General features: G+C 35.5%; 1 protein-coding gene across 1 annotated transcript in view; it reads right to left on the bottom strand.

Annotated features, from left to right (window-relative positions):
* Positions 1-27,196, bottom strand: part of CTNNA3 (catenin alpha 3) — a 1,601,461-nt gene that overhangs the window by 1,204,004 nt on the left and 370,261 nt on the right. Inside the window, exon 7 of the mRNA XM_077778723.1 lies at positions 10,145-10,348. Coding sequence (XP_077634849.1) covers positions 10,145-10,348 — 204 coding nt within the window. The remainder of the gene's footprint in view (positions 1-10,144; positions 10,349-27,196) is intronic.

The following is a 27,196-nucleotide window of genomic DNA, read 5'->3' as shown; positions in this document are numbered from 1 at the left end:
GTGTACAATGTAGTGATTCAAGACATTCATACAACACCTGGTACTCATCACAAGTGCACTCCATAATCTCCATCACCCTTTTTTTCTTTAATTTTTGTTTTAATGTTTATTTATATTTGAGAGAGAGAGAGAGAGAGAATGAGTAGGGGAGGGGCACAGAGAGATGGAGACAGAATGTGAAGCAGGCTCCAGGCTCTGAACTGTAAGCACTCAGCCCAATGCAGGGCTCAAATCTCAGGAGTGTGAGATCATGAGTCAGACACCATGAGATCATGAGTTCATGACCTGAACCAAAGTTGGACGCTTAACTGACTGAGCCACCCAGGTTCCCCTCCATCACCTCTTTAACCCGTCTCTAACACACCTCCCCTCTGTTAACCATCAGTTTGTTCTCTATATTTAAGAGTCTGTTTCTTAGTTTGCCTCCCTCTCTCTTTTTTTACACTTTGCTCATTTGTTTTGCTTCTTAAATTCTACGTGAGTGAAATCATATGGTACTTGTCTTTCTCTGACTGACTTATTTTGTTTAGAATATTACTTCCTAGCTCTATCCATGTTGTTGCAAAGGGCAAAATTTCATTCTTTTTTATAGCTGAGTGATATACATATCTTCTTTATCCATTCATCAGTTGATGGACATTTGGGCTGCTTCCAAATCTTGGCTATTGTAGATAATGCCTTAAATATAGGGGTGCATGTATCCCTCTGAATTAGTATTTTTGTATTCTTTACGTAAATATCTAGTAGTGCAATTGCTAGATTGTAAGGTAGTTCTAGTTTTAACTTTTTAAGGAGGCCCATACTGTTTTGCACGGTGGCCGCACCAATTTACATTCCCACCAACAGCGCAAGAGGGTTCCCCTTTCTCTGCATCCTTACCAACACCTGTTGTTTTTGTGTTGTTGATTTTAGCCATTCTGACACTGTGAGGTAATATCTCATTGTAGTTTTGATTTGTATTTCTCTGATGATCACTAATGTTGAGCATCTTTTCATGTGTCCATTGGCTCCTCTATATATCTTCTTTGGAGAAATAACAATTCATGTCTTCTGCCAATTTTAAAATTGGATTATTCACTGTTTAGGTGTTGAGTTTTATAGGTTCTATATATTTTGGATACTAACACTTTGAATATCTCATTCACAAATATCTTCTATCTTTCCACAGGTTGCCTTTTAGTTTTGTTTATTGCTGTACAAGAGCTTTTTATTTTGATGTAGTCACAATGGCTTATTTTTATTTTTGTTTCCCTTTCCTCAGGAGACATATCGAGAAAAAAGCCAATGGGAAAGAAGTTACTGCCTGTGTTTTCTTCTAGAATAGAAATTTTGTTTGTTGGGAGTTTTTTAAAATAATGATTCCATTTCTTTGCTGGCTACTGGTTTGTTAAAGTTTTCTTCTATTTCTTCCTGTTTCAGTTCTCGTTACTTAAATGTTTCTAGAAATTTATCCATTGTGTCCAGGGTGTCCAACACATGTTGGCATATAGTTTTTCATAATGTTCCTTTATAATTGTTTGGTTTCTGAGTATTGGTTATTTTTCCTCTGATTCTTTTTATTTAGGTTCTTCATATTTTTGATATGACTGGCTAGAGGTTTATATATTGATTTTTTTCAAAGAACCAGTTCCTGGTTTCATTATCTGTTCTATTGTTTTGTCTTGTTTCTATACCATTTATAGAGATATGCTGTAATTGTATTTCCTTCCCTCTGCTGGCTTTAGGCTTCATTTGTTGTTCTTTTTCTAGCCTTTTTAGGTGTAAGATTAGGTTGTTTGAGATTTTTCTTGCTTCTTGAGGTAGGCCTGTATTGCTACATACTTCCCTCCTAGGACTACTTTTGCTGCATACCAAAAGTTTTCATTGTCATTTGTATCCACGTGGTTTTTTTAAATTTCCTCTTTGATTTCCTGGTTGACCCATTCATTATTTAGTGGCATGCTGTTTAACCTCCATGTATTTGTGGCCTTTCCAGGTTTTTTCTTGTGGTTGACATCTAATGTCATAGTGTGTTGTTAGAAAAGATGCATGGTATGACTTCAACTTTTTGTATTTGTTGAGGCCTGTTTTGTGACCTAATATGTGATCTATTTTGGAGAATGTTCCATGTGTACTTGAAAAGAATGTGTATTCTGCTGTTTTAGGATGGAATATTCTGAATATATCTGTTAAGTCCATCCAGTCCAGTGTGTTACTCAAAGTCATCGTTTCCATGTTGATTTTCTGTTTAGATGATCTGTCCATTGATGTAGATGGCATATCAAAGTCCCCTACTATTATTGTGTTATTATAAATTAGTTCCTTTATTTTTGTTAATAACTACTTTATGCATTTGGGTGCTCTCATGTTGGGTGGGTAAACATTTACAACTGTTATAGCTTCTTGTTGGATTGTCTCTTTTTTATTATATAGTGTCCTTCTTAGTTACAATCTTTGTTTTAAAGTCTATTTTGTTCAATATAAGTATTGCTGTCCTGGCTTTCTTTTGACATCCATATGCATGATAAATGTTTCTCCAACCCCTCACTTTCAATCTATAGATGTATTTAGGTCTAAAATGAGTCTTGTATGCAGCATTTAGCTGCATCTTGTTTTTATTCATTCTTACAATCTATGTCTTTTGATTGGAACATTTAGTCCATTTATAGTCAAAGTAATTATTGAAGCACCTGGGTGGCTCAGTCAATTAAGTGTCTGACTCTTGATTTCAGCTCAGATCATGCTCTCAACATTGTGAGATCAAGCTTCCTGTCATGTTCTATGCTGGACGTGGGGCCTGCCTAAGATTTTCTCTCTTCCTTCTCCCTTTGCACCTCCCCCACTTATTCCCTCTCTCTCTTCATCAAAAAATTTTAATTTAATTTAATTTAAATTTAAAAACACAAAGTAATTATTGAGATATACATACCTATTGCCATTTTATTGTTTTGTTGTTGCTTAGAAATTTTCTCTGGTCCTTTCTTGTCTTTCTCTCTTTCATGTTTTGCTGATATTTTTAGTACATATCTGGATTATTTTCTTTTTATTCTTTGCAAGTTAATTAGTGGTTTTTGATATGTCGCTACCATAAGGCTTATATATAACTTTTTCCATAAATGCCAGTCTATATGAAGTTGATGGTCAATCAAGTTTGAACTAATTCTTTTCTACTCTCCTTCCCATGTTTTGGGTGTATGTTATTATACTTTATATTCTTTTTTTGTGTCAATTTCTTGACTGAATTTTACAGAAACATTCATTGTTGCTGCTTTTGTATTTCCTGCCCTTATGCTGTAATTTTTGGTCTCTCCTTTCCATTCAGAGGGTCCCTTTTCATATTTCTTGCAGGGCTAATTTAGTGGTCATGAACTCCTTTATTTTTTGTTTGGGAAACTCTTTATCTCTCCTTCTCTTCTGAAATAAAGCCTTGCTGGATAGAGTATCCTTGGCTGTAGATTTTTCCCCTTCAGCACTTTGAATATATCATGCCACTCCCTTCTGGCCTGCCAAGTTTCTGTTGAAAAATCTTCCACTACTCTTATGATTTTTCCCTTGTAACTTAATAACTTCTTTTGTCTTGGTGCTTTCAAGATTTTTTTATTTATCAGTATATTTACAAATTTAATTACAATATGGCTTGGTGTTCATATGCTTTTTTTAAATTTTGATGGGAGTTCTCTGTGCCTCCTGGACCTGGATTCTGTTCCCTTATCCACATTAGGTAAGTTTACAGCTATTATCTCTTCAAATACATTTTCTTTCCCCTTTTCTCTCTATTTTGGGACTGCTATAATACAAACATTATTTCATTTGATGGAGTCACTGAGTTTCCTAAGTCTTTTCTTGTGTTGCATAATTTTTCTTTGTCTCTTTTGTTCAGGCTCATTCCTTTCCATTATTTTGTCTTCTAGGCCATTAATTAATTCCTTTTTTTTTCTTTCTTCTTTTTCTAGCCTGCATTGCACCAAGTGTGTTTCTAATCTTGTTTACTGCACTCTTCATCTCTGATTCATTCTTCTTTAACTCTTTAAATCTATGTTAAGGGTACGGCTGATGTCTTCTATTCTTTTCCCAAGCACAGTGAGTATCCTTATAATTATTGCTTTAAATTCTCCATCAGACATGTTATTTATATCTGCTTTACTTAGTTGTCTGGCCATGGTCTTATCCTGTTCTTTCATTTGGGATAAATTCTTCCATCTTTGCATTTTGTCTACATCTCTGCCTACTTCTCTGTGTTAGAATAGCCAGTTATGTCAAAGAAAAAGAAAAGAAAAGAAAATAGATTTGGGATTGCCTTTACCTCTTTGGAATTTTAATTCTAACCTGTCTGTAGTATTCAAAAAGTCATTGCATAAAGATTATCCTGCTTTACCTTATCATCATAACAAATAAGGCTGAAATTATTTCTAAAGTGGATTTTCAAGAAAGAGGTAGAGGGCTTATATGGAAGAAAAACTCTTTAACATCTCTTTGTTGGCTTAACAAATCTTTATAATTCCCCAAGACAGGGAAATTAAACCCAAGACTTACAAATGAAATAGGTCTCTGAATAACAAAAGCCAGTTCATTTGATTGTTTACTCACTAAACTAATACATAATGAGAACCAACTATGTATTTTCACATAGACACCAAAAGAAGAAAATATTGAGCAAGTAAGAAGTCTAGAAATGCAAATTAGCCCCTGCATACAGCCAGGCCTGACTTACTTTAGCCATCACGCACTAAACTCTCTAATACCCTCTATAATACCTCTCTCATACACTCTATAATAAAGTACCAATATGAGTGTTAACTTCACCAACAACCCTACATCACTTGAAGATCCTGTCCAGTAACATGTCCAAACTTAATAACATCAACATGATTTCAATCCACCCCTGGAGAAATACCCTTGTCTGTTAATTCTTAGAACTAAATCAGGATGACAACCCATCCCCAACTCTGTTTTCACCAAGTATAGAAAGCCCACCATTAAAAAAAATTCTCTCTAAAATCCTTCCTTCTTTAGAGCCTCCTTGGTCTGCCCCACCCACATGAAGAATCCCTTAATTGTGCTGCACATCAGAGAAAATGGACTAGACCTAACCAATCCTGAAGGTGTTACAAAACAGGAGAAATATCTTTGAAAAATAGACTTACTTTTTTTACTTCTAAGTTTTAAAAAAACAAAAGTTAAATTTTATTTGATTCTGAATGTTCTTTGGAGTGTATTTTTTGATTAGTAAAAAATCTTATTTTGGAATATATCCAGATGTGCATACAAATGAAGAGACTGTGGTAAGAATATTTTGTTTCTGAATATTCACACGGATTTTTAGAAGAGGCCTATACTTTGCAAAATAAGGTATTTTATAACTGGCAGTACATGGTATGAATCCAGTTGACGCTCAAAACTCATTTCATTGAATGTCAGAGAAGAAGTTTTCTCCATTATATAGAGTATACAATATGCAATAATTTCATTCATTCTTTTATTAAAAAATACAATTTAGCTTTTTCTAAATGCCAAGTATTGTACCTTGCACTAGAGATAAAATAGTAAATAAAATAGATATGTGATCGACCTGCATAAAGCTTAAAGTAAGCAAGAAATGCTAACCACAATAGATTTAAAACATAAGGATTATGATTCCACAGAAGAGACTAAGGAAGATTGGTATTAGTGTATGTCATGGCCTGCCCAGAGATGCTCACATCCTAATTCACAGAACCTATGAGCATGTTACCTTACATGGCAAAAGGAACTTTGTAAATGTAATTACGGTTAAGAGATGGGATGACTCTCCTGGGTAATCTGGGTGGGCCCTGTCTAATCTCCTAAAAAGTGGAGAACATATCCTGGCTGTAGTCAGAGAAGGAGATGTGAGGACAGAAACAGGGTCAGAAAAATGTGACATTGCTGTCTTTAAAGATGGAGAAAGAGGTTGTGATCCAAGGCCTATGGATGGCCCCTAGAGGCTGGAAAAGGCAAAGAAATGGATTCTCCAGAAAAGAATGGAGCATTCTAACACTTTCTTTTTTAGCCCAGTGAAACTTAGGTCAGAATTTTGACCTATGGATGTAAAATAATTATTTCCATATATTATGGAAAATATTAGAACAATCATATATAATAACTGAAATGTTAAGTGGTTGTTTGTTTTACCTGTTATGGATCCATCTGGTTTCATTTCCTCCTAATTTCTTACTAATGTGACAAGACATTGAATTTACTAAACATAGTGCTTCGGTAAAAAAAAAAATGATTAAGACTTACTGATTTATTTAAGAAAGGAAAGTCACCTAGATTCATACTGATCACGTGGATTGAGCCTGAGAAAACATAAACTACATATATTTCCCACTGCTGAACTTCTCTGTACCCAACAGACTAACAAAATTTGAAGCCTTGAAGTTACATTCATATAAAAGACACACAGACTATGATGAGTGCTCATCTTGCTTTAAATTTTCACAGTCATCTTTATTGTGTCTCAATAATTACCAAGGATTTTTTTTTATCAAGAGCCCAATAGAAAAGCTCCTAAGTAATCTGAAAAGCAAACCAGGCCCACCAAATGAGACACAAAATTCCTTAAACTGGAAAGTTGAGAACTTAAGTACAAGAGCTATCCTAAAATCTTTAAGGAAATTCTGAGAAAGGTTTTAGTTCAGTTAATACCAGGAAAGCACACTTCCCTTCATTAAAGCTGATGAAATAGTTATAAAGAAGCATCATTTGTGATATAAACTTGGAATAAAAATAAACCTGAAATGTGTTCTGTTAACATACCTGACAGTTTTTCCATACCAGCAGATTTTCCTGCTGTTTAATTCCAATATTCACTTGTTAGGTCAGATACTAGTATTAAGCCTAAATTTCTGAACTTTTATATGAAAAGGAACTATTATACTGCTTTTGTAGTGCTTTTTCATAATACTACAAATTCATATTTTTAAATTATTAGTGGGTTTTACTTTCAATAGAAAGTTAATATAACGTACATGTAAATAGGTTTCTGATCATGGAGACCACCACTGCATAAATTTAACTCCTCCTGCTCTGTCTCACTTCTACACCAACATTAGGGAGGATAGCCAGATATTATCCACACATAAGTGTTTCATTCCCTGAAAAAAAAAATGCCTTCCTCCCCAAGTATTTAACATTATATTCTAAGAGAAAGGAATATACAAATACAGTAAGATCACCCAAAGAACAGACTTCTCACCTCTGTGCTCTTCTTCCTTTCCTAGGTTTCTATTCTTACCATTAATCCTCCCCATATTTTCTCCATGGTTATTATATATGATAAATAAATATAAATTAATTGCTTTAGGCAAACTGTCCATTTTAATTTTAAAAAGAAAAAACAAGCACTAAATTCAATTTACCTGTAACTAAATAATAATCACTGAGCACCTGCTACCTGAAAGTCTTTGTGCTAAGGGCCAGGGAGATAGCTCTCATTCTCTTAGAGCTCCTGTCCAGGAAAGAAGGCACACAAGTAAATGCAGGAATTCTAACAGGGATGAGAGCCAAAAATGGGAAGTGCAATGAAGGAAATGTTTTTTCAGGGGTGTTTACTCTCCTTTGTCAGAGAGGAGAAAAGGAAATATGGGGAGAAGGAGGAAGATAGAAGAAAACAGCCTCCATCAAGCATGAAGAGTAGTGCAATCTAATCAATTAAATAATTGAAAAAAAATTTTTAAGTCTACCCTTAAAAATATACATAAGGTAATTATCTGGACATGATTTTTTTAAAGCTACTTACCTCTGATCTTAATTATTTTCATATTATAAATGAAAGAGTTTCTTTCAACTTCATTCTTCTAACATAGAACTTACCTTGTTTTAAAACCAACATACCTAACAGAAGGATATTAGTAACATAAATAGGTTATGTGTGCTTGAGAAATCGGCCTATATATATATACATATATATACTTCATGTCACAGATTTTATACCTGAATTAGATATTTAAACACCTCTCTCCTCTATATGACAAAATTACTTTTCAGTAATAATCATTATTTTTCTGATTTGTTCTTTAACTTTAAAGCAATTGACGAGTTTTTAAAGAACAAATTTCAAAGTTAGTGCTCAAATTCAATAAAGTATTTCACATATGAACTTCACATCCATGAAATTTGCATTTACGTAAAATAAATATTACCCCTACCAATTCTGTTTTATTGTTAAAATTTTAAATTTAAATAAAAATTCCAAGTGATAACATAAAATATCAGAATTGAAGTGACTATTTCCAGTTCTTTGCCTTTATAATCATTATGTCATCATTGTTTATTTTGAATCTGCTGTTTAAATGCCTAGGGAATGTCATGGTTATTAAATGATAATCATAAAATGTGAAATTTGAATCATTCATACATATTATTAAAAGTCAATTATAATCACAGTAATTGTTTAGAATTTAGATAAAAACAAAAGAATTTTGAGAAAAACACTTTATCACTTAACATTTAGAATTGCTAGAGCCTGGTGATAGTAAAAAGCAGACCAACTTTTAGTTGGTTTTATTACTGTTTACAAATATCTAAAGACAATGCACTTTCTTAATGATTACACCCAGGGCAGAATGCTCTCATCATTTCATCTTTGGTATGAAGAGTTTTTAACTCAAATGTTTTTAAGCCAAATTTGAAGAGAGCCATCAAAGCACTTATGTGGTTATGTATTTATGATGTACAGGACCATCTTCAGGGGCCTGTGACTGCATTCAGGGCCCCATATACTCAGAAAGGAACACCATGCTGGACCTTTAATGCTTTGCCACCATAGTCAGGTCATGATCTCATGGTCTGTGAGTTCAAGTCCCACATCAGGCTCTGTGCTGACAGCTCAGAGCCTGGAGCCTGCTTCAGATTCTGTGTCTTCCTCTCTCTGCTCTTCCCCTTCTCACATTCTTTCTCTCTCTCAAAAATAAACAAACATTTTTTAAAAGTCTTTAAAAATACATGCTTTCTGGGTTCACGCTTTTCTTATATAATTTTCTATTTCTTCTGCTTTGTCATAATTTTCCATAAAATTTTTTAAACACACTAGAAATTAAAAAAAAAAGAATATATTATATGCCAAAAATGAAGATATTCTAGCTTCAGAAGCAGGACATGACATTACTAACATGTTCTTCCTAGTAACAAAATCTGCTTTGCAGCTGTGATCTCTTGACTGGCAAAAGACTTTTGGTCAGGAGCCAAAGTCATCAAATATTGAGAGTATGGAGATACATCAAATGTGCAAAAGGAGCCTTAAAACTCATTAACTAATTTTAGCAAATTTCAATTATTCACATAAATTACTTATACTGAACAATCCTAAATCTTCAACTCATACCACGAAAGTCATGATTTGTAACTAATAATTTTCAAAATGTACTTTCATAATTCTTGAATTATTCCATTTATAAAGATGAACAAAATATTTTATATATATTATAAATCCTTCATTTTATTTAGCTCTATTATTTAAGGTGGCTTCATGACCAATATATGATTGACAATGTCTTCAACACTTTCTTGTTCATTTTAAAAACAGAAATGAGATTTGAGTGTAGGTGGATGTAGAAAAGTACATATGAAATGAATATATCACATATGAATACATATGAAATTAAACCAAAAGGATCTTGAAACAAATACTTTTGCATTTGCCTAAATTTAGACATTTATAATATTCCTAAGAAATAACTAAAACTGGAAAAATTTATGACATTATGTCAAATGTGAAAAAGGTTAGGAGCCAAAGTTACAAACTACAGGAACTCTTTACACCTTCAAAAATGAATCCTGACCTCTGCAGCGTTGACTTTATCTAATACTATCTAAATTCTAATTTTGTTATTTACCAATGTAATCCTGAACAACATGCCCTTTCCTAAATTTTCCTTTTATTGGTGCACAACTCTAGTTTCTTTTCTCCAATCCTGATTCTCTTCTTCAACTAATATTCAAGTACTTCCTCAAATAAAACAATTATATATTGTTGGATCCCATCCCTAGCAATTCCTATTTCAAAGCTGTACTCTGTGAGTAGAACCCACTCAGAAAGCCAAACCACATAAAATCATGTACTTATTTGTATATTATTACATTTGTACACTGAAAGAACCATAACACATACCCATTGTAAGGGGTTGGTGGAAAACTAGTTACTTACATTGTTCATATATTCTGAAAGCAGGTCCTGGAGAGCCTGGCGAATGGCATTGCATTCTGCGATAATCCGTTCCCGATGGAAATCTCTTGTGCAGGAAGAGTCAGCCAACAGTGCAGCCCCACTAATAATGGCTTCAAGACGTTTTTCTAGTGATGGTCTTATTTCTTCCTCAGTCACTGTGAGTGTATCCAGGATAATTAAATTCTAAGGGAAGAACACATTCAGATAGTTAGAACTCCATGCATTCTGTTTTTAGGAAAAAATAATATTATTTCATTTTCACATTTAGAATTCAGATGTGATAATAAAGAGAATTTCATTTCCATGCATAACTCTCTGTAGCAATTATTATTCAAGTGAGCGACAAACACTGTGTAATTATGAGTGTCAAGTCTAGTGTCAGACAGACCAGTATCCAAATCTAGCCTTTCCCACTCACCTATAGTGTGAACTCAATCATATGTCCTTCACACTCTGAACCTCACCTTTCTGATCTGTAAAACTGGAATATTATTGTTGCTTGTCTCATAAAACTGTTGTAAAAATTATGAGAAGTCTTACTATAGTACATGGCACATATTAACTATTACAGTAGTCACCATAATATTGAGCTTCATTGTTTATATGATATTTTCACATATATCATCTCATCCTGACAACACTACAAAGAGTTGGGTAGTAAGATATGGGTAACCATACACTTCAACTTGTGACGACTCAGGCTGGAGCTGTCTTACCCAAGGTCATTAGGCTAATAAACAGTGAAGTTCAGATGAATATCCAAGTTGTATAATATTTAATATTATTTTCATCATGCCTCCCTGTAACTCATGCACTCTAATTAACCTCAACACTAAGATATCAAAGAGAATTCTGAATTTAATTATTCATTTCAAAGTAAAATTCTGTCTTCCATTTGATCTATTATAACTTCCAGCTATTTCCCACTACTGGAACCTGACATGGTATTTTTAATGTTTCCATTAGATATAAGTCTTCAGGCAATAGAAGTCAAGATAATCTACAGCCTACAAAGAAAAGATAGAGGGTATGTGGTGCTCATGGTTCTTTTATTAAAATATATCAAGAGGGGAAGCCATTCCAAGGCTTCCACATTGAGCATAATGTGGTAGTTGGAGAAAGAATTACTATCAAATAAAAGGTCTCTGAAGAACCCTTAACATAAGATGAAATCATACAATGAACTTCAAAATGTGTGTGCATATGTGAGTATACATACACACTTACACAAACACACCGGTGGTCAGAGTGTCTAACCTTACATTGTGTACACACACACACACACACACACACACAGGTGTATGTATACTGTGTGTATGTATCTCACATTGATCACTGTCCTACATTACATTACAACGAATCTTTGGGATAGAACATCGGATAAATTTTTAAAAATTATAATTCTAGGGCCAAGCTAGGAAGAGAAAATTATTATAGAAAAGGAAACATTTCACAACAATTAGAAAAAAATGAAAAATTAGTAGTCACCATTATTTGTTCAGTACTGCATTTCTTGATGACTCACATGTTGGATATCCCATGTATGCCGTTCATTTGTAACTGGAGATTTTATCTGTCTCCTAGAGTTGCTGTATATAATTTACTGTATAATTTTCATAATTATGTAATATTAAAAAAACAACTAAAAATAGATCTTTTATAAAATTGGTTAATTGGCAAGATGGCAGAGAAGTAGGGAGCTCCATACACCTCACTCACCCCCATCTCTCAATGGAGAAGGCCTGAAGCCATAGGAACCCTTACAGAATGGAAGGAGTTTGGGAGGAAGAGGAGACAGAGTTTGCTGTGAAAGGGAAAAACAAACAAAAAAACCTTACAGATACATGCGTACAAACCGGGGAAGATAAAAATGGGCTGGCTGGAACCCAGAGACTCGGAGGGAGAGAAAGGCGTCCCCAATGCCAGGAGCCACAGTGAGTCGAGGGGAAAAGAAAGAGTAGCTGAAACTGCTCAAAGAACTGTCCATGTCCCTGGAGAAGAGAAAAACCTCAGATCTGGTTTCTAGCTGTGGTGCTGACTTTGAGGTGAAAGTCCTGGTCCCAGGAGGGGACAGGAGAAACTTCTCCAGTGCACTCCCAGCCCAATTGGTCAGGGAAGAGGCCCGGCTCAACCCTCAGTGGGGAGGCGGTGGGCTTGAAGCTGCTCAGAAGGACTCAGCCTGCGGGTTTATATTTCAGGCGGTATCAATAAAGCACGTGGATTGAGATATGGAAACGAGGCAGGGCTTGGGACATAGAGTGCAGACCGCCATGGCTACACCCACAGCACAGGGAGATTGGACCCAAAAGAGTGATTTACAACAGTCTGAAAGGTACTGGGGCGCCGCCATTTTTCTCCCCACAACCACCACAGCCAGACCTCAGGGAGCAGCCCACAGGACAGAGTGGAGGCTAAGATCTACCTGCACCAAACCATGTCCATCCCCGCCAGAGAGCTGGGTTGTTGTTGTTGTTGTTGTTGTTTTAACGGGAGCCCAGGGCAAGACCAACATGGATGCACTGCCATGATTAATTCTAGATGAACTCTGTATATTCAGATATATTTTCCCTTGTCTCAATCCTGTCCCTCCCCTCTACTGGTCTAGGAACTCTGGTCATTGGTTTGCTTAAACAGTCACATTTAATCCATTCTCTAGATGTACAATCTACACCTCCACCACTACCTCTCTATCTCTCTCTCTCTGGAGTAAACAAACTATATAGCTTCTCTGAGTAACATTATCTTCGATTCCTTCTCCTCACCTCTCATCATATTCACCTGTTAGTCTCTCTGCCTGGTCATCATCCAATTTCGCTTTCTCTCCACCCTGTCATTTCTCTCTTTGTATAAGCTCTTCCATCAGCACTGCAGACACCCTGTTCTTTGTTTTTGTTTTTTTCTTTTTTCCTTTCATTTTTCTTTCTTCTTTTTTATTTTTATTACTTGTTTTTCCTCCTTTTTTCCCTTTTTTTCTTTTTTCTTCTTTTTCTTTTTCCCATTTGGTTAGCTTGTTTGTTGGATTTGTCTGTGCATTTGTGGGCCTTTGTTCCCTCTGTGGTTGTCTGTCTGTTTGCTTTTCCAGAGCTACCTCAAAAAACAAGCCAAAGTACACATGGTGGCGAGTCCCAAATACCAATAGGAGTAGGGAAATAAAATAACCAAAGTCTCAACAAGAGAGACCAAGAGACACCATTCAAAGAACACTTCCTGAACAGACAGACCCTGGACAATAAAAGAGCCTTCTTTAATACAGCAATACTCAGAGGTGCAGTGTGCATAACAAGCTTTTAAAACTAACAAGAGACAGAAAGCTAGCCAAAACGACAAAACAGAAGACCTCTCCTCCAAAGAAATTCCAGGAAGAAATGAGAGCTAAAGAACTGCTAAAACAGATACAAGCAGCATAACTAAACAAGAATTTAGAACAATAGTCATAAAATTAATCACTGGGCTTGAAAAAGGCATGAAAGACATCTGAGAAACTGTTGCTACAAAGACTATGGAGCTTAAAAATAGTTGTGATGAACTTTTAAAAATGCTATAAATAAGGTGCACAATAAAATGGAGGCGTCAAATGCATGGATTGAAGAGGCAGAGGGGAGAATAGGTGAGTTATAATACACAATTATGGAAAAAAGAGGAAGTCGAGAAAAAGAGAGATAAACTTATCCAAAAACACAAAAGGAGAGTTCGAGAACTGAGTGATACAATCAAACAGAACAATATTCATATCATAGGAATTCCAAAAGAGAAAGAGAGAGGGAAAGGCACTGAAGGAGTCCTGGAACAAATTATAGCAGAAAACTTCCCCAATCTGGGGAAGGAAACAGACATTGAAATCCAAGAGACACAGAGAACAACTGTCAATGTGACTTGAGTTATCTTCTGCACAACATATCATAGTGAAACTGGCAAAATATAAGAACAAGGAGAGAATTCTGAAAGCAGCTAGAGAGAAAAGGGCCCTAACATACAAAGGGAAACCTATCAGAGTGGTGACAGACCTATCTACTGAAACTAGGCAGGCCAGAAAGGAATGGCAGGAGATCTTCAATGTGATGAACAGAAAAAATATGCAGCCAAGAATCCTCTATCTAGCAAGCCTGTCATTCAGAATAGAAGGAGAGATAAAAGTCTTCCCAAATAAACAAATATTGAAACAATCCGTCACCACTAAACCAGGGCTACAAGAAATCCTGAGGGGGACTCTATGAGGGAGATGTTGCAAGGAACACAAGGTACCAGAGACACCACCACAAACATAAATCCCGCAAAAAACACAATGACTCTAAACCCATATTTTTCAATAATGACACTGAAAGTAAATGGGCTGAATGTTCCAATCAAAAGACATAGGGTAGCAGAGTGGATGAAAAGCCAAAATCCATCTATTTGCCTTCTACAAGAAACTCATTTTAGACCTGAGGACACCTTCAGATTGAAAGTAAGTGGATGGAGAAATTTATATTATGTTACTGGAAGTCAAAAGAAAGCTGGAGTACCTATTCTTGTATCAGAAAAACTGGACTTTAAAGTAAAGGCAGTAACAAGGGATGAAGAAGGACATTATATACTAATTACAGGGTCTATCCATCAGGAAGAGCTAACAATTATAAATGTCTACACACCGAATACAGGAGCACTCAAATACATAAAGCAATTAATCACAAACAGAAACAATCTTATGGATAAGAATGTGCTAATGGCAGGGGAGTTTAGTACTCCACTTACAGCAATGGATAGATCAACTAGACAAAAAAAAAAAAAAAACCACTAAAGAAACAATGGACTTGAATGACACATTGGACCAGATGGATTTGACAGATATATTTAGAACTCTACATCCAAAGCCATAGAATTAACTTTCTTCTCAATGTGCATGGCACATTCTCCAAGAAGATCACATACTGGGTCATAAAGCAGCCCTCAATAAATATAAAAGAATTGAGATCATACCAAGCACACTTTCAGATCACAATGTTGAGAAACTTGAAATCAACCACAGGAAGAAGTCTGGAAAACCTCCAAAAATATGGAAGTTAAAGAACACCCTACTAAAGAATGAATGGGCCAATCAGGCAATTAGAGAACAAATTTAAAAATATATGGAAACAAATGAAAATGAAAATACAACAATTCAAACTCTGTGGGATGCAGCAAAGGCAATCCTAAGAGGAAAGTACATTGCATTCCAGGCCTATTTCAAGAAATTAGAAAAAGCACTACAAAATCTAACAGCGCACCTAAAGGAACTAGAGGGAGAGCAATAAGAGCACCCAAACCCAGTAGAAGAAGAGAAATAATAAAAATCATGACAGAAATAAACAATATAGAATCCAAAAAAACAACTGAACACATCAATGAAACTAAGAGTTGTTTTTTTTGAAAAAATAAACAAAATTGACAAACCTCTAGCCAGGCTTCTCAAAAAGAAAAGGAAAGACACACACATAGAGAAAATCATGAATGAAAATGGATTTATTACAACTAATTCCTCAGAAATACAAGCAATTATCACAGAATACTATGAAAAATTATATGCTTACAAATTGGACAACTTAGAAGAAATGGACAAATTCATAAACACACATGCACTACCAAAATTCACATGGGAAGAGACAGAAAATCTGAACAGACCCATAATTAGTGAAGAAATTGAATCAGTTATCAAGAATCTCCCAACAAATAAGATCCCTGGACCTGATGGCTTCCCTGGGGAATTCTACCAGACATTTAAAACAGAATTAATACCCATTCTTTTCAAGTTATTCCAAAAAATATAAATGGAAGGAAAATTCCTGGACTCATTTTACGAAGCCAGCATCATTTTGGTTCCCAAGGCAAACAGAGACCCAGCAAAAAAAGAGAACTACAGGCCAATATCCTTGATGAATACAGATGCAAAAATCTTCAACTAGATGCTTGCAAACTGAATGCAACAGCACATAAAAGAATTATCCGCCATGATCAAGTGGGATTCATTCCTGGGTTACAAGGCTGGTTCAATATTCGCAAATCAATCAATGTGATACATCACATTAACAAAACAAAAGATAAAAGCCATATGATCCTGTCAATAGATGCAGAAAAAGCATTTGACAAAATACAGCATCCCTTCTTCATAAAAACCTACGAGAAACTTGGTATAGAAGGAACTTACTTAAACATCTTAAAAGTCATCTATGAGAAGCCCTTAGCTGACATCATCAATGAGAAAAAACTAAGAGTCTTCCCCCTGAGATCAGGAACATTACAGGGATGTCCACTCTCACCACTGTTGTTTAACATAGTGCTGGAAGTGCTAGCATCAGCAAGCAGACAACAAAAGGAAATAAAAGACATCAGAATTGGCAATGGAGAAGTCAAACTTTCACCTTTCACAGACGACATGATACTCTACATAGAACCCAATAGACTCCATCGGAAGCCTACTAGAACTGATCCATGAATTCATCAAAGTCACAGGGTACAAAATCAATGTACAGAAATTGGTTGCATTTTTATACACCAATAATGAAGCAACAGAAAGAGAAATCAAGAAAGTGATCCCATTCAAAATTGCACAAAAAACCATAAAATACCTAGGAACAAACCTAACTAAAGATATAGGAGAGCTCTATGATGAAAACTATAGAAAACTTATAAAGGAAATTGAGAAAGACACAAAGTAATAGAAAAACATTCCATGCTCATGGAGTGGAAGAATAAATATAGTTAAAATGTGATTACTACCCAAAGCAATCTACACATTCAATGTGATCCCAATCAAAATTGCACCAGCATTCTTCTCAATGCTAGAACAAACTCCTAAAATTTATATGGAACCACAAAAGTAATATTGAAGAAGAAAACCAAAATGAGAGGCATCACCACCCCAGACTTTAGCCTCTACTACAAAGCTGTCATCATCAAGACAGTATGGTATTGAGACAAAAACAGACACATAGACCAATGGAACAGAATAGAGAACTCAGAATTGGACCCACAAATGTATGGCCAACTAATATTTGAAAAAGTGGGAAAGAGTATCCAATGGAAAAAAAGACAGCCTCTTTAACAGATGGTGCTGGGGACTGGACAGCAAAATGCAGAAGAATGAATCTAGACCACTTTCTCACACCATACACAAAAATAAACTCAAAATGGATAAAGGACACAGGAAACCATCAAAACCCTAAAGAAGAATGCAGGAAACAACCTCCTTGACCTCAACTGCAGCAATTTCTTACTTGACACATCCCCAAAAGCAAGAGAATCAAGAGCAAAATAAACTATCGGGACCTCATCAAGATAAAAAGCTTCTGCATGGCAAAGGAAACAATCAATAAAACTAACAGGCAACTGAAAGAATTGGAAAAGATAGTTGCAAATGACATATAAGATAAAAGGCTAGTATCCAAAAATATAAGGAAGTCACCAAACTCCACACCCAAAAAACAAATAATCCCATGAAGAAATGGGCAGAAGACATGAACAGATACTTCTCTAAAGAGGACATCCAGATGACCAACAGACACATGAAACGGTGCTCAGCATCCCTCATCATCAGGGAAATACAAATCAAAACCACACTGAGATACCCCCTCACGCCAGTCAGAGTGGCTAAAATGACCAAATCAGGAGACTCTAGATGCTGGAGAGGATGTGGAGAAATTGGAACCCTCTTATACTGTTGGTGGGAATGTAAACTGGTGCAACCCCTGTGAAAAACAGTGTAGAGTTTTCTCAAAAAGTTAACAACAGAACTCCCCTATGACCCAGCAGTAGCACTGCTAGGAATTTACCAAAGGGATGCAGGAGTGCTGATACATACAGGCAGAGAAGGACAGCTACCATATGTTTGCACATATAGGTGTATTAGGAGGAACCTAACAGAGGACCATGAGGGAGAAGAAGGGGGAAAATAGTTGAGGAGAGGGAGGGAGGCAAACCATGAAAGACTCTTCAATAAGTCTCTTGAGAACAAACTGAGGGCTGATGGGAGTAGGGGAGAGGGGAAGGGGGGTGATAGACATGGAGAAGGGCACTTGTTGGGATGAGTACTGGGGGTTATATGAAAACCAACTCGAAAATAAACTTTAAGAAAAAAAAAGAATATTTAGAATACTACTCTAACTTTATAAAACTTCCAATCCACATAATTTTCTACTACTCTGGGGAAACCTGAGATTCAACCACCTGGTATACCATTCCACTCACTTCTTTCTCAATACAGTGTTTATTTTTTTCTTTTCATCTTTCTTCAGGATGAACTTTCTCCCTTTCTTCCCTCTTTCTTCCTCTCACCCTCTCTTCCCTCCATCTCCTTTCTTTCAAGGCTAACTTCCTTCTGTCCTTTGATCCCAAACCTCATCTTTAATTATTCTTTCCTTAAATTTTGAGTCCTTTTTCTGAGACTACTACGTGTTGGGTACTGTGCTAGGAATTGTTATTGGAATAGAGAGCATCCCTGCCCTCCTCAATGGGCTCACAGCCAAGAGGAACTGACAAATATTAACTAAATAAATAACTACAATGTGGATGTGGGGTATAAATAAAAGGAAATGAAAGTTAAGTAGAGGTTGACCAGACATAACTCTGGGTGCAGATCAAGGTAGCTAAAGGCAATGCAGCCAAATAAGCTCCAGGGAATTTGCAGGATTCTCAAGGAGGGCTTTGGATGTCAACAGAACATGAAACTGAAAGTCTGGAGGTACTTATCCAGACCCTATCTTAGCAGGTCTTAACTAGGCATCAGGGTTATAATTATGCAGAATTTACAGCAAGAGGCAGAAGACTGTGAAACCTAAAATGAAACCAAGAGATGGACTTAAAATATTAAGTTAAAGTACTCAGTCTGAATTTGAAATACAGGACACAGAAAACTGCCCAAAAGGCAGAGAAGAGGTACATGCATTCAGAAAGAGAATATATATTGTGAAGAGGAGTAGAGGAAAACCAGAACCTCCAAAAGAACGATTAAATTTAAATTGTAGGGGCACCTGGGTGGCTCAGTCTGTTGGGCATCCAGCTCTTGATATCAACTCAGGTTGTACTGTGGAATGGAACCCTGTAACAGGCTCTGCACTGACACCATGGAGCTTGCTTAGGGTTCTCTCTCTCCCTCTCTTTCTCCCTCTCTCTCTGCCCCTTATCTCTCTCTCTCTCTCTCTCCTTCTCTCAATAAATAAATAAATAAACATTTTAAAAATTGTAAAATCTTTGGCACAGTCATGTGTATTTTAAAATATAAAACAGGTATATGACCCCATGGACTGAGAGTGTGATAGCCAGCCCAAATAATGATACAAGGAATGACTTAAATTGCATAAACCTTTCAATGAAGTAGCTGTAGTTTGAATCATCACTGCTGATCATTTTTCTTTTTTGTTGTAGCCCAAAGCCTATCTCTCAGGAAAGAACATGTAACGTAAAGGTTATTTTAGTCAATATGAGTTATGGTGAAAAAAAATGCTATGGCTTTGAGAAACAAATAAATACTAACTTTTTAGAAGATTCAGATCATGGCTCTAGATGTATCTAAAAGTGAACTATGTAAGGTGAATCCATATAAAATAAGTTTGAAATACTGCCAGAATACATTATAGAATGAAAAACAAAAGTTGCAGCATGATATGTACAATCATACCACATATATTTAAAAAACAAGCACACAACAATAGTTTAGATTTCCCGAGTACACATAAATATATTAGAGCCTAGGAAAAGGTCTAAAGGAAACATACCAATGCCACAGAAATTTCTATCCCTGAAAGGAATCTAGGTTGAAGTGATGGTTAATGTTTTAATTTTTTGACAATAGCTTAATTGTGTATTACTTATAAAACTATATGCTAATTAAAAAAATAAAATTCTTGGGGCACCAGGGTTGCTCAGTTAGTTGTGCATTCGACTCTTAATCTTGGCTCAGGTCATGATCTCATGGTTTGTGGGATCGAGCCCCAGTAAGTTTTCATATTAACTAGTTTGAAGGATTTCAACTAAAGCTGTGTTGGGTTTCATAAAACAAGTATGTTTGGTTAATATATATGTCTTTTTAAAAACAAAGACATATGACCTTAAAGTATCAGAGCTCCCTTTTTAAATTTTTTCTTTATTTTTTTATTTTTATTTAAATTCCAGTAGTTGATATACAGTATAATATTAGTTTCAGATGTACAAATTTAAAGATTCATCACTTACATGCAATACTCAGTACCCGTCACATGTGTATTCCTTAATCCTCATCACCCATTTACCCATCTCCCACCCATCTCCTCTCTGGTAACCACCAGTTTGTTCTTTATGGGGCTCTCTTTTTTAGTGGAGCTTTGGAGTAAAAAAAACCCAAGTATGAATCTTGGTCCTCCACTCACACTAAGAAAGTGGTTTAAACTGCCTAAGCCTTTATTTTATTCCTTTTAGAGTGGTGGCAATAAAATCTACACCTATCATATAGGATTTGATGTGGTGTAGCTTTTATAACATATTTTAATAACTGGTGGGGTAGGTCCTACATCATAGTTTTCTTGCTAATACTACTTTTCCTTCATGTGTACTACAATTTACTCCTGATGAATAGAGCCATAGAGTGCTATGAAGGAAGCTACACTTCCTAAAACAGAATACTCCATACACTACACAGATATCTAATCAGATAGCTATTCTTTCCATGGATATTAATCATCCAATATACTTCAGATTTTGAACTAGGCTTTGGCCATGGCTTACCAGGAATGGTAAGCCATGAAGTTATTAAAAAGAAAAAAGAAAGAAAAAAAACAAACTTAAACTAAAGCATAAAATAAATAAGGTTGGAAAAGTTTTCTGTATTTTAATAAACATGATGTAATAAACCCTATTCATCATTCACACACTCTATATTCTATGATGAGATTGATCTGATTTACATTCAAAACACTAAAAATCTTACACCTATTCTCCAAAGTGAAATTGCCTATCAAAAGAGATGTAGCTATGATTATAATCAAGTACCAACATTCTTCACAAAAACACATGCAAGTGTTTCAAGGTGGGAGCTGCAGAAATAATAACTGCATAGCAGAAAATAATGTTCCTCAAGCAACTATCTTATCAATCTTCAGAGTGAGTGATAAAAATGGAACAAAATTTCTCCTTATGATTACCAACAGAAAATGCTATTGAGAGAACTCACAGGCTCTTCTTTGCCTAGAATATCCCTTATTTTAATGCATTTCCACTTAAATAATCTAAACAATGGAAGCCTTAGATTTAAAAATTATGAAAAAAGGCATAATGTGAGGAATAAACTATAAATTAGCAAAATCATTAACAAATATATTTATACTACTTCAGTAAATTAGTGTAATTTACACACACACAGTTAACTACATATTCAGGTATATTAGATAAAAATGTACATAATTAACATACTGTTGTATATTAATATTACAGAAAAACAAAATATTTTAGAAAGACATTCAATACACTTATAAGTTAAATTAGATATACACAGGCACCCTTAAAATTTTTCCTCTAAATGATGAGTTGTACATCACTTAAATAGCCCAATGAGTACTATGATTGTGGTTTTACCAGAATCATAATAAAAATTACCAGATTTACCAGAATCACCAATAAAAATTTCAGTCATCTAATTCATATCACTGAGGTAGTAACCTCTTCTCCTAGACATATTTATGTCAGAGTTTAGCAATTCAGTCTATCCACAGTACCAAATCATGAATTGTTTGCATCAGTTTCTATCCAGTTATATCAAAAATAAAATAAACCTTTAAAGACTTTTCTATTTTCAAATCCTTTTCTTAAAAAGAATTGTAAGGTGGTATCTCAGTGTGGCCTTAATTTGTATTTCCCTGATGATGAGTGACAAACCATAAGAGACTCTTAAATACAGAGACCAAACTGAGGATTGATGGGGGGTGGGAGAGAGAGGAAAGTGGGTGATGGGCATTGAGGAGGGCACTTGCTGGGTTGAGCACTAGGTGTTGTAATGTAATTTGACAATAAATTATATTTATAAAAAAGGAGAAAAAGAACTATAAAATTCTAAAAAGATGTTGATTTTGTTGTAATATTGAATATGATACTGCATGTATCTTAGTATATATTCTTGCCAGGATATTGCTGACTGAGGCAATATATATTTTTTTAATATTTTCATTTATTTCTGAGAGAGAGATAGAGACAGCATGAGCAGGGGAGGGTCAGAGAGAGAGGGAGACACAGAATCTGAAGCAGGCTCCAGGCTCTGAGCTAGTTGTCAGCACAGAGCCCGATGCGGGGCTCGAACCCACGAACTGTGAGATCATGACCTGAGCAGAAGCCGGACGCTTAACCGTCTGAGCCACCCAGGCGCCCCTGAGGCAATATATTTTAATGAAGGAGCAAGTTAAGTCTTTGTTATTGATTATCTACTTGGAAATATAGATTCACGTGCTTGTCATCTCTACGTACAGTATGATTTTAAACCATGTGTAAAAAAAATCCTACAAATATATCAGCCATGATGATTCACTTATTTTGTTAACAATGAACTTAAAGAAAATACAGATAGTTTTTATCAGCAATAATACTGTCATTAAAATACACCATATCTTCCAATATTTTTAAGTAGCATTAATTCTCAATTTTCTTATCAGTGTCACACATGTTCTACCTTCTCTGTCCATGTGTTTTACTGATTGCAACCTTTCTGAATATAAATCTGTAAAATTCAAAGAAACATTTGAAAAGTTCCTGTCAGTTCCAAGGTTTATGTCAGTTGTTATGCCCATGCAGTTCTCCCAGAAAGAAATGCATTGACAAAAGAGAGAAAAGGTACACAAGGGTAAGTGGAAAAAATAAGTAATCCCATTTGTGCTCTATTTCTATTTGATTCTACCTTCTACTTCTGTCTGTAATTATGTCCTTTGGGAAAAACAGCATGTTAAGCATAAGCCCTGGATTCATGGGTGGATTGTGCATAGTAGAACATAGAAAAAAAGAGTAGCCAGTATAGCACAGTCATCCCTAATAACTGTAAAAACTCTCAAAGTCACGTCTGCCCTAGAAACCCTTTAAAAATTAAAACCTAACATGGCTGTTAGGTGATGACAATTTCTTTTTTTTTTTTTATAATTTTTTTTTAATGTTTTTATTTATTTCTAGGAGAGAGAGACAGCGTGAGCAGGGGAGGGTCAGAGAGAGAGAGGGAGTCACAGACTGAAACAGGCTCCAGGCTCTGAGCTGGCAGTCAGCACAGAGCCCGACGCGGGGCTCGAACCCACGAACCGCGAGATCATGACCTGAGCGAAAGTCGGACGCTCAACCAACTAAGCCACCCGGGCGCCCCTAGGTGATGACAATTTCTTAATAAGAGCAACCTTTAGACACTATTAATGTGGTCCCTAACTCCCTCCTCACGTTCTCTAGAACACAGCTATTTAGAGATTTTTGAGGTGATATTCTGAATATTATTACAAACAACTAAAGATGGCTTTGACATGAAAAGAGTTAGGATCTGCTTTTTTTCTGGAGTTAAATATATAGTTACATATAAATTAACTCAAACACTTCTAAGTTCTAGTTAACTGGGCTACAGAAAAAAAAACTGCTGAAGTCATTGTGTTTGAAAATCTGTATTTAAAATGTATTAACCTACAATGCTTCAAAATTATCTTTCTGGATTCTTCAAAAAGACTACAGTCTTGGTAAGAAATGGGGATGAAAATTTACTGACTCCAAAGTATACTCTAGAGTGGTAGCCAGAGAACTTTCTGTGATGAGGGAAACTTTCTCTATCTACATTGGTCACTACAGAAATCACTACTATATTGTACACTATTGTATGTAGCTATTAAACACTTCAAATGTGGCTAATGCAACTGAGAAACTAAATATTAAATTTTATTTAGTTGCAACTGATTTAATTGCAAACTCAAATAACTACATTTGACAAGTGGCTACTACACTGAACAGCACAGCCCCAAAAACTGGTTTTCATTTTACTTTCCACATAACATTCTTTACTATGATATCCTCTTGGCTGGGTTTCACTAGACAAAAGATAGTGATTCAGGTAGAAGAGATCAATACCTCTGTACTGCCATTTGTTGCTTAGAAAAACTCCCTTACAACAAAGAACCACAATTGGTGCCTATATTTATAACAAAAGTAACTGGCTGATTGTGACTAAAAGCACCATTTCCCTCAACTGACATATACTTTTAGAGAAAGCTCTGATGGGGAACAGGATTTTAACCTACTGTCATTCATTAAGGCCTTATTTTATCACATCCTTTTCTCTTATGACTTTTTGGGAATAAGATAGCTAAAGTAAGAGGAAGAGAATCACAGTGTGGATAGCAGGAAGCACATCTTGGGTGATACTGGGTATCAGTGGGAAAAGAGAGAACAGATGCCCTGAGAAAAAATAATTCTGAAATGAAGGATGGAGAGGACCACCAAAGAAACATTCACCTATTCCACGGTGTAATCCATGTTGCTCAATCTTATATCCTTCTCTTTTTTTATTCAAAAAGAATAGTGCCAGTGCTGTTCATAATAGGGTGTATATGTATGACTAGAAAGGTCAGCTTCTGGCTTAATGTCTTTTCCAAATTATGAATACCTTTAAAAAAATCAACTGATTATGTACTTACTGCTGTTTAGATCTTTTTGTTTTACTAGTTACATAATGACATACTCAAAAGTTTTTCAGAAAAATGTTAAATCAGGATCACTCATTCTGCTATTCTTTGATCTTTTGGAGATTTTACCAAAAGGCTTTACTTTTTCTCTTGGTGATTGTTTAATCTAATTTAGATATTTAATTCTATTAAGGCAAAAAAGTATGTGAAATACAAGAAGGAGGAGGAAAGGAAAAAGGAAGGGAAGGGAGATGCAAAGAAGGCAAAGGGAGAAAATGAGGGAAAGGATGGGATGGAATTTGAGGAGGGGACTGGGAAAAAACAGGGGAGAGGGAAGGGAGGAGAAAGGAAGACAGAGAAGGTGAGAAGGAAGACAGTGAAGTAGAAGTAATTTGCTAAAGCTCCTGTGTCTTGCACGTTGGCATAATGCAACCAACGTGCTCCTGTGATTCAGCAGAACGTTTAGGTGATAAAAGAATGATTATAAAACACTTGCCAATACAGCCCAAAAAATCCAGTTTTCATCACTGGAGAAGATATTTAAAAGCCATTGATTTTTCTACATTTCTAAGAATTGAGGTTGTCTAACATATCCTCTTCTGAATGTTACAACATTCTTATAGCTGTGGTGAATGAGATGCAGAACAATATTAAAAACAAAAGTAATGTTAAAAGAATGCGTTTACATAACGAGACTATTTTTCAATTAGATACCGATCTTATGCAGTGTGGCATGCTATTATAAACTATATACTTTAAATTTAGCAATATACAATACCATGAAGGAAATTTCTATCACTGGACTTCATTTCAGACTTTTCTAATCAGGATGCCATAAAATCATTAATTTACCATTATGAATGTCAAGTAAAACTGTAGTAAGGACTCTGTCTCCCTTTGCCTTGCTGACAAAAGAAAAAGTAATTCAATATAAAGGCCAAAATCAGTCCTTGAAAGGAGTGTCCTATCTAGATAGACTAGAAGAGATATATATCAGAAAAGCTCATCAGAGAAAGTATCAGGTGTCAATAAAAACTAATTTAGGTAAAAATGAACAGGACTATTTTTCTGTCATCTGGATGAGAAATTATTAAATTTAAAGGGTTCCAAATTATAATTAAACCTTAGATTTTGAGTAACTTGTTCTGTGAGTGTTCTGCGAGATGAGCAAACATTTCTAATAAATTTTAACTTGATAAACAAGTGGTCTTGCAATATGAGTAGTACCTGATGCCAAATATCACATGATCACAACTGAGCCAATCTATCTTCTCCTCTCTCTCTCTCTCTCTCTCTCTCTCTCTCTCTCTCTCTGTGGGNTTGAGTAACTTGTTCTGTGAGTGTTCTGCGAGATGAGCAAACATTTCTAATAAATTTTAACTTGATAAACAAGTGGTCTTGCAATATGAGTAGTACCTGATGCCAAATATCACATGATCACAACTGAGCCAATCTATCTTCCCCTCTCTCTCTCTCTCTCTCTCTCTCTCTCTCTCTCTCTATGGGATTGTGGGTGATCATCTTCCATGCTCGGATGCTCAGTTTCAGGCTGTGGTGTTTGGCAGAAATCATTGATTTTTCAGAACATTGGAAGGCACCCACAACTGGCACTAGTGTATTTTTTTTTTTTTTTTGTCATTTCAAAGCATCTATGGACAGTCCTTTGCATTTCCATATAAGTGTAAGCTTAGAAATGCTTTGCTTCAGGANCCTGTATCCTTTCCTCTGCTGCCTTATTGCCAGTTACATTAAATACAGTAGATGACAATAGTTTATTAGTATTGTACTGTAGTCAACATCTATGTGAGCATATACAATGGCCCCCATGTAGTAAAAGGTTGAAAAGAAAGACTATAAGAAGAAGATGATGATTGTGGTAGAAGTTAAGAAGGAAATCATCCAGAAATATAAATGAGGTATGTGAGTGGCCAAAATTGCAAGACTTTATAAGAAGTCTATGTCTACCGTTTGCATAATATTAAAAAAAGAAGAAATAAGAGGGCTAGATGCAGAAAAAGCAGTTACCAGAGTAAAAGCAACGGCCACATGTTTTAGAAGATATAGAAAAGTTGTGTCTAGTTTGGCTACATGAGAAGCAACTAGCAGGTGATACCATGACCAAGAACTTTATCTGTGAGAAAGAAAAGGCCTGTACGCCAACCTTGTAAGTAAACTGCCAGGTACCTCAACATAAAATGAAGAATTCTTCAAGGAAAGCAGGAGATGGTTTGGTAACTTTAAGAGAAGTGGCATCCATAGTGTTGTGAGGCATGGAGAGGCTGTGAGTTCAAATGCTAAGGCAGCTGAGGCATTCGCTACCAAGTTCTAGAAGCTCATCATTTCTGAGTGTTACCTGCAGAGCAAGTTTTTAAGTATGATGACATGGGGCTTTTTTTTTTTTTTTTTTTTTTTTTTTTTG

This window comes from Crocuta crocuta, unplaced genomic scaffold (genome assembly GCF_008692635.1).
Source record: "Crocuta crocuta isolate KB4526 unplaced genomic scaffold, BGI_CrCroc_1.0 scaffold167, whole genome shotgun sequence".
Classification (NCBI taxonomy): domain Eukaryota; kingdom Metazoa; phylum Chordata; class Mammalia; order Carnivora; family Hyaenidae; genus Crocuta; species Crocuta crocuta.
Note: the sequence above shows the minus strand (reverse complement) of the source record. Positions and strands in the feature narration are given on the sequence as shown.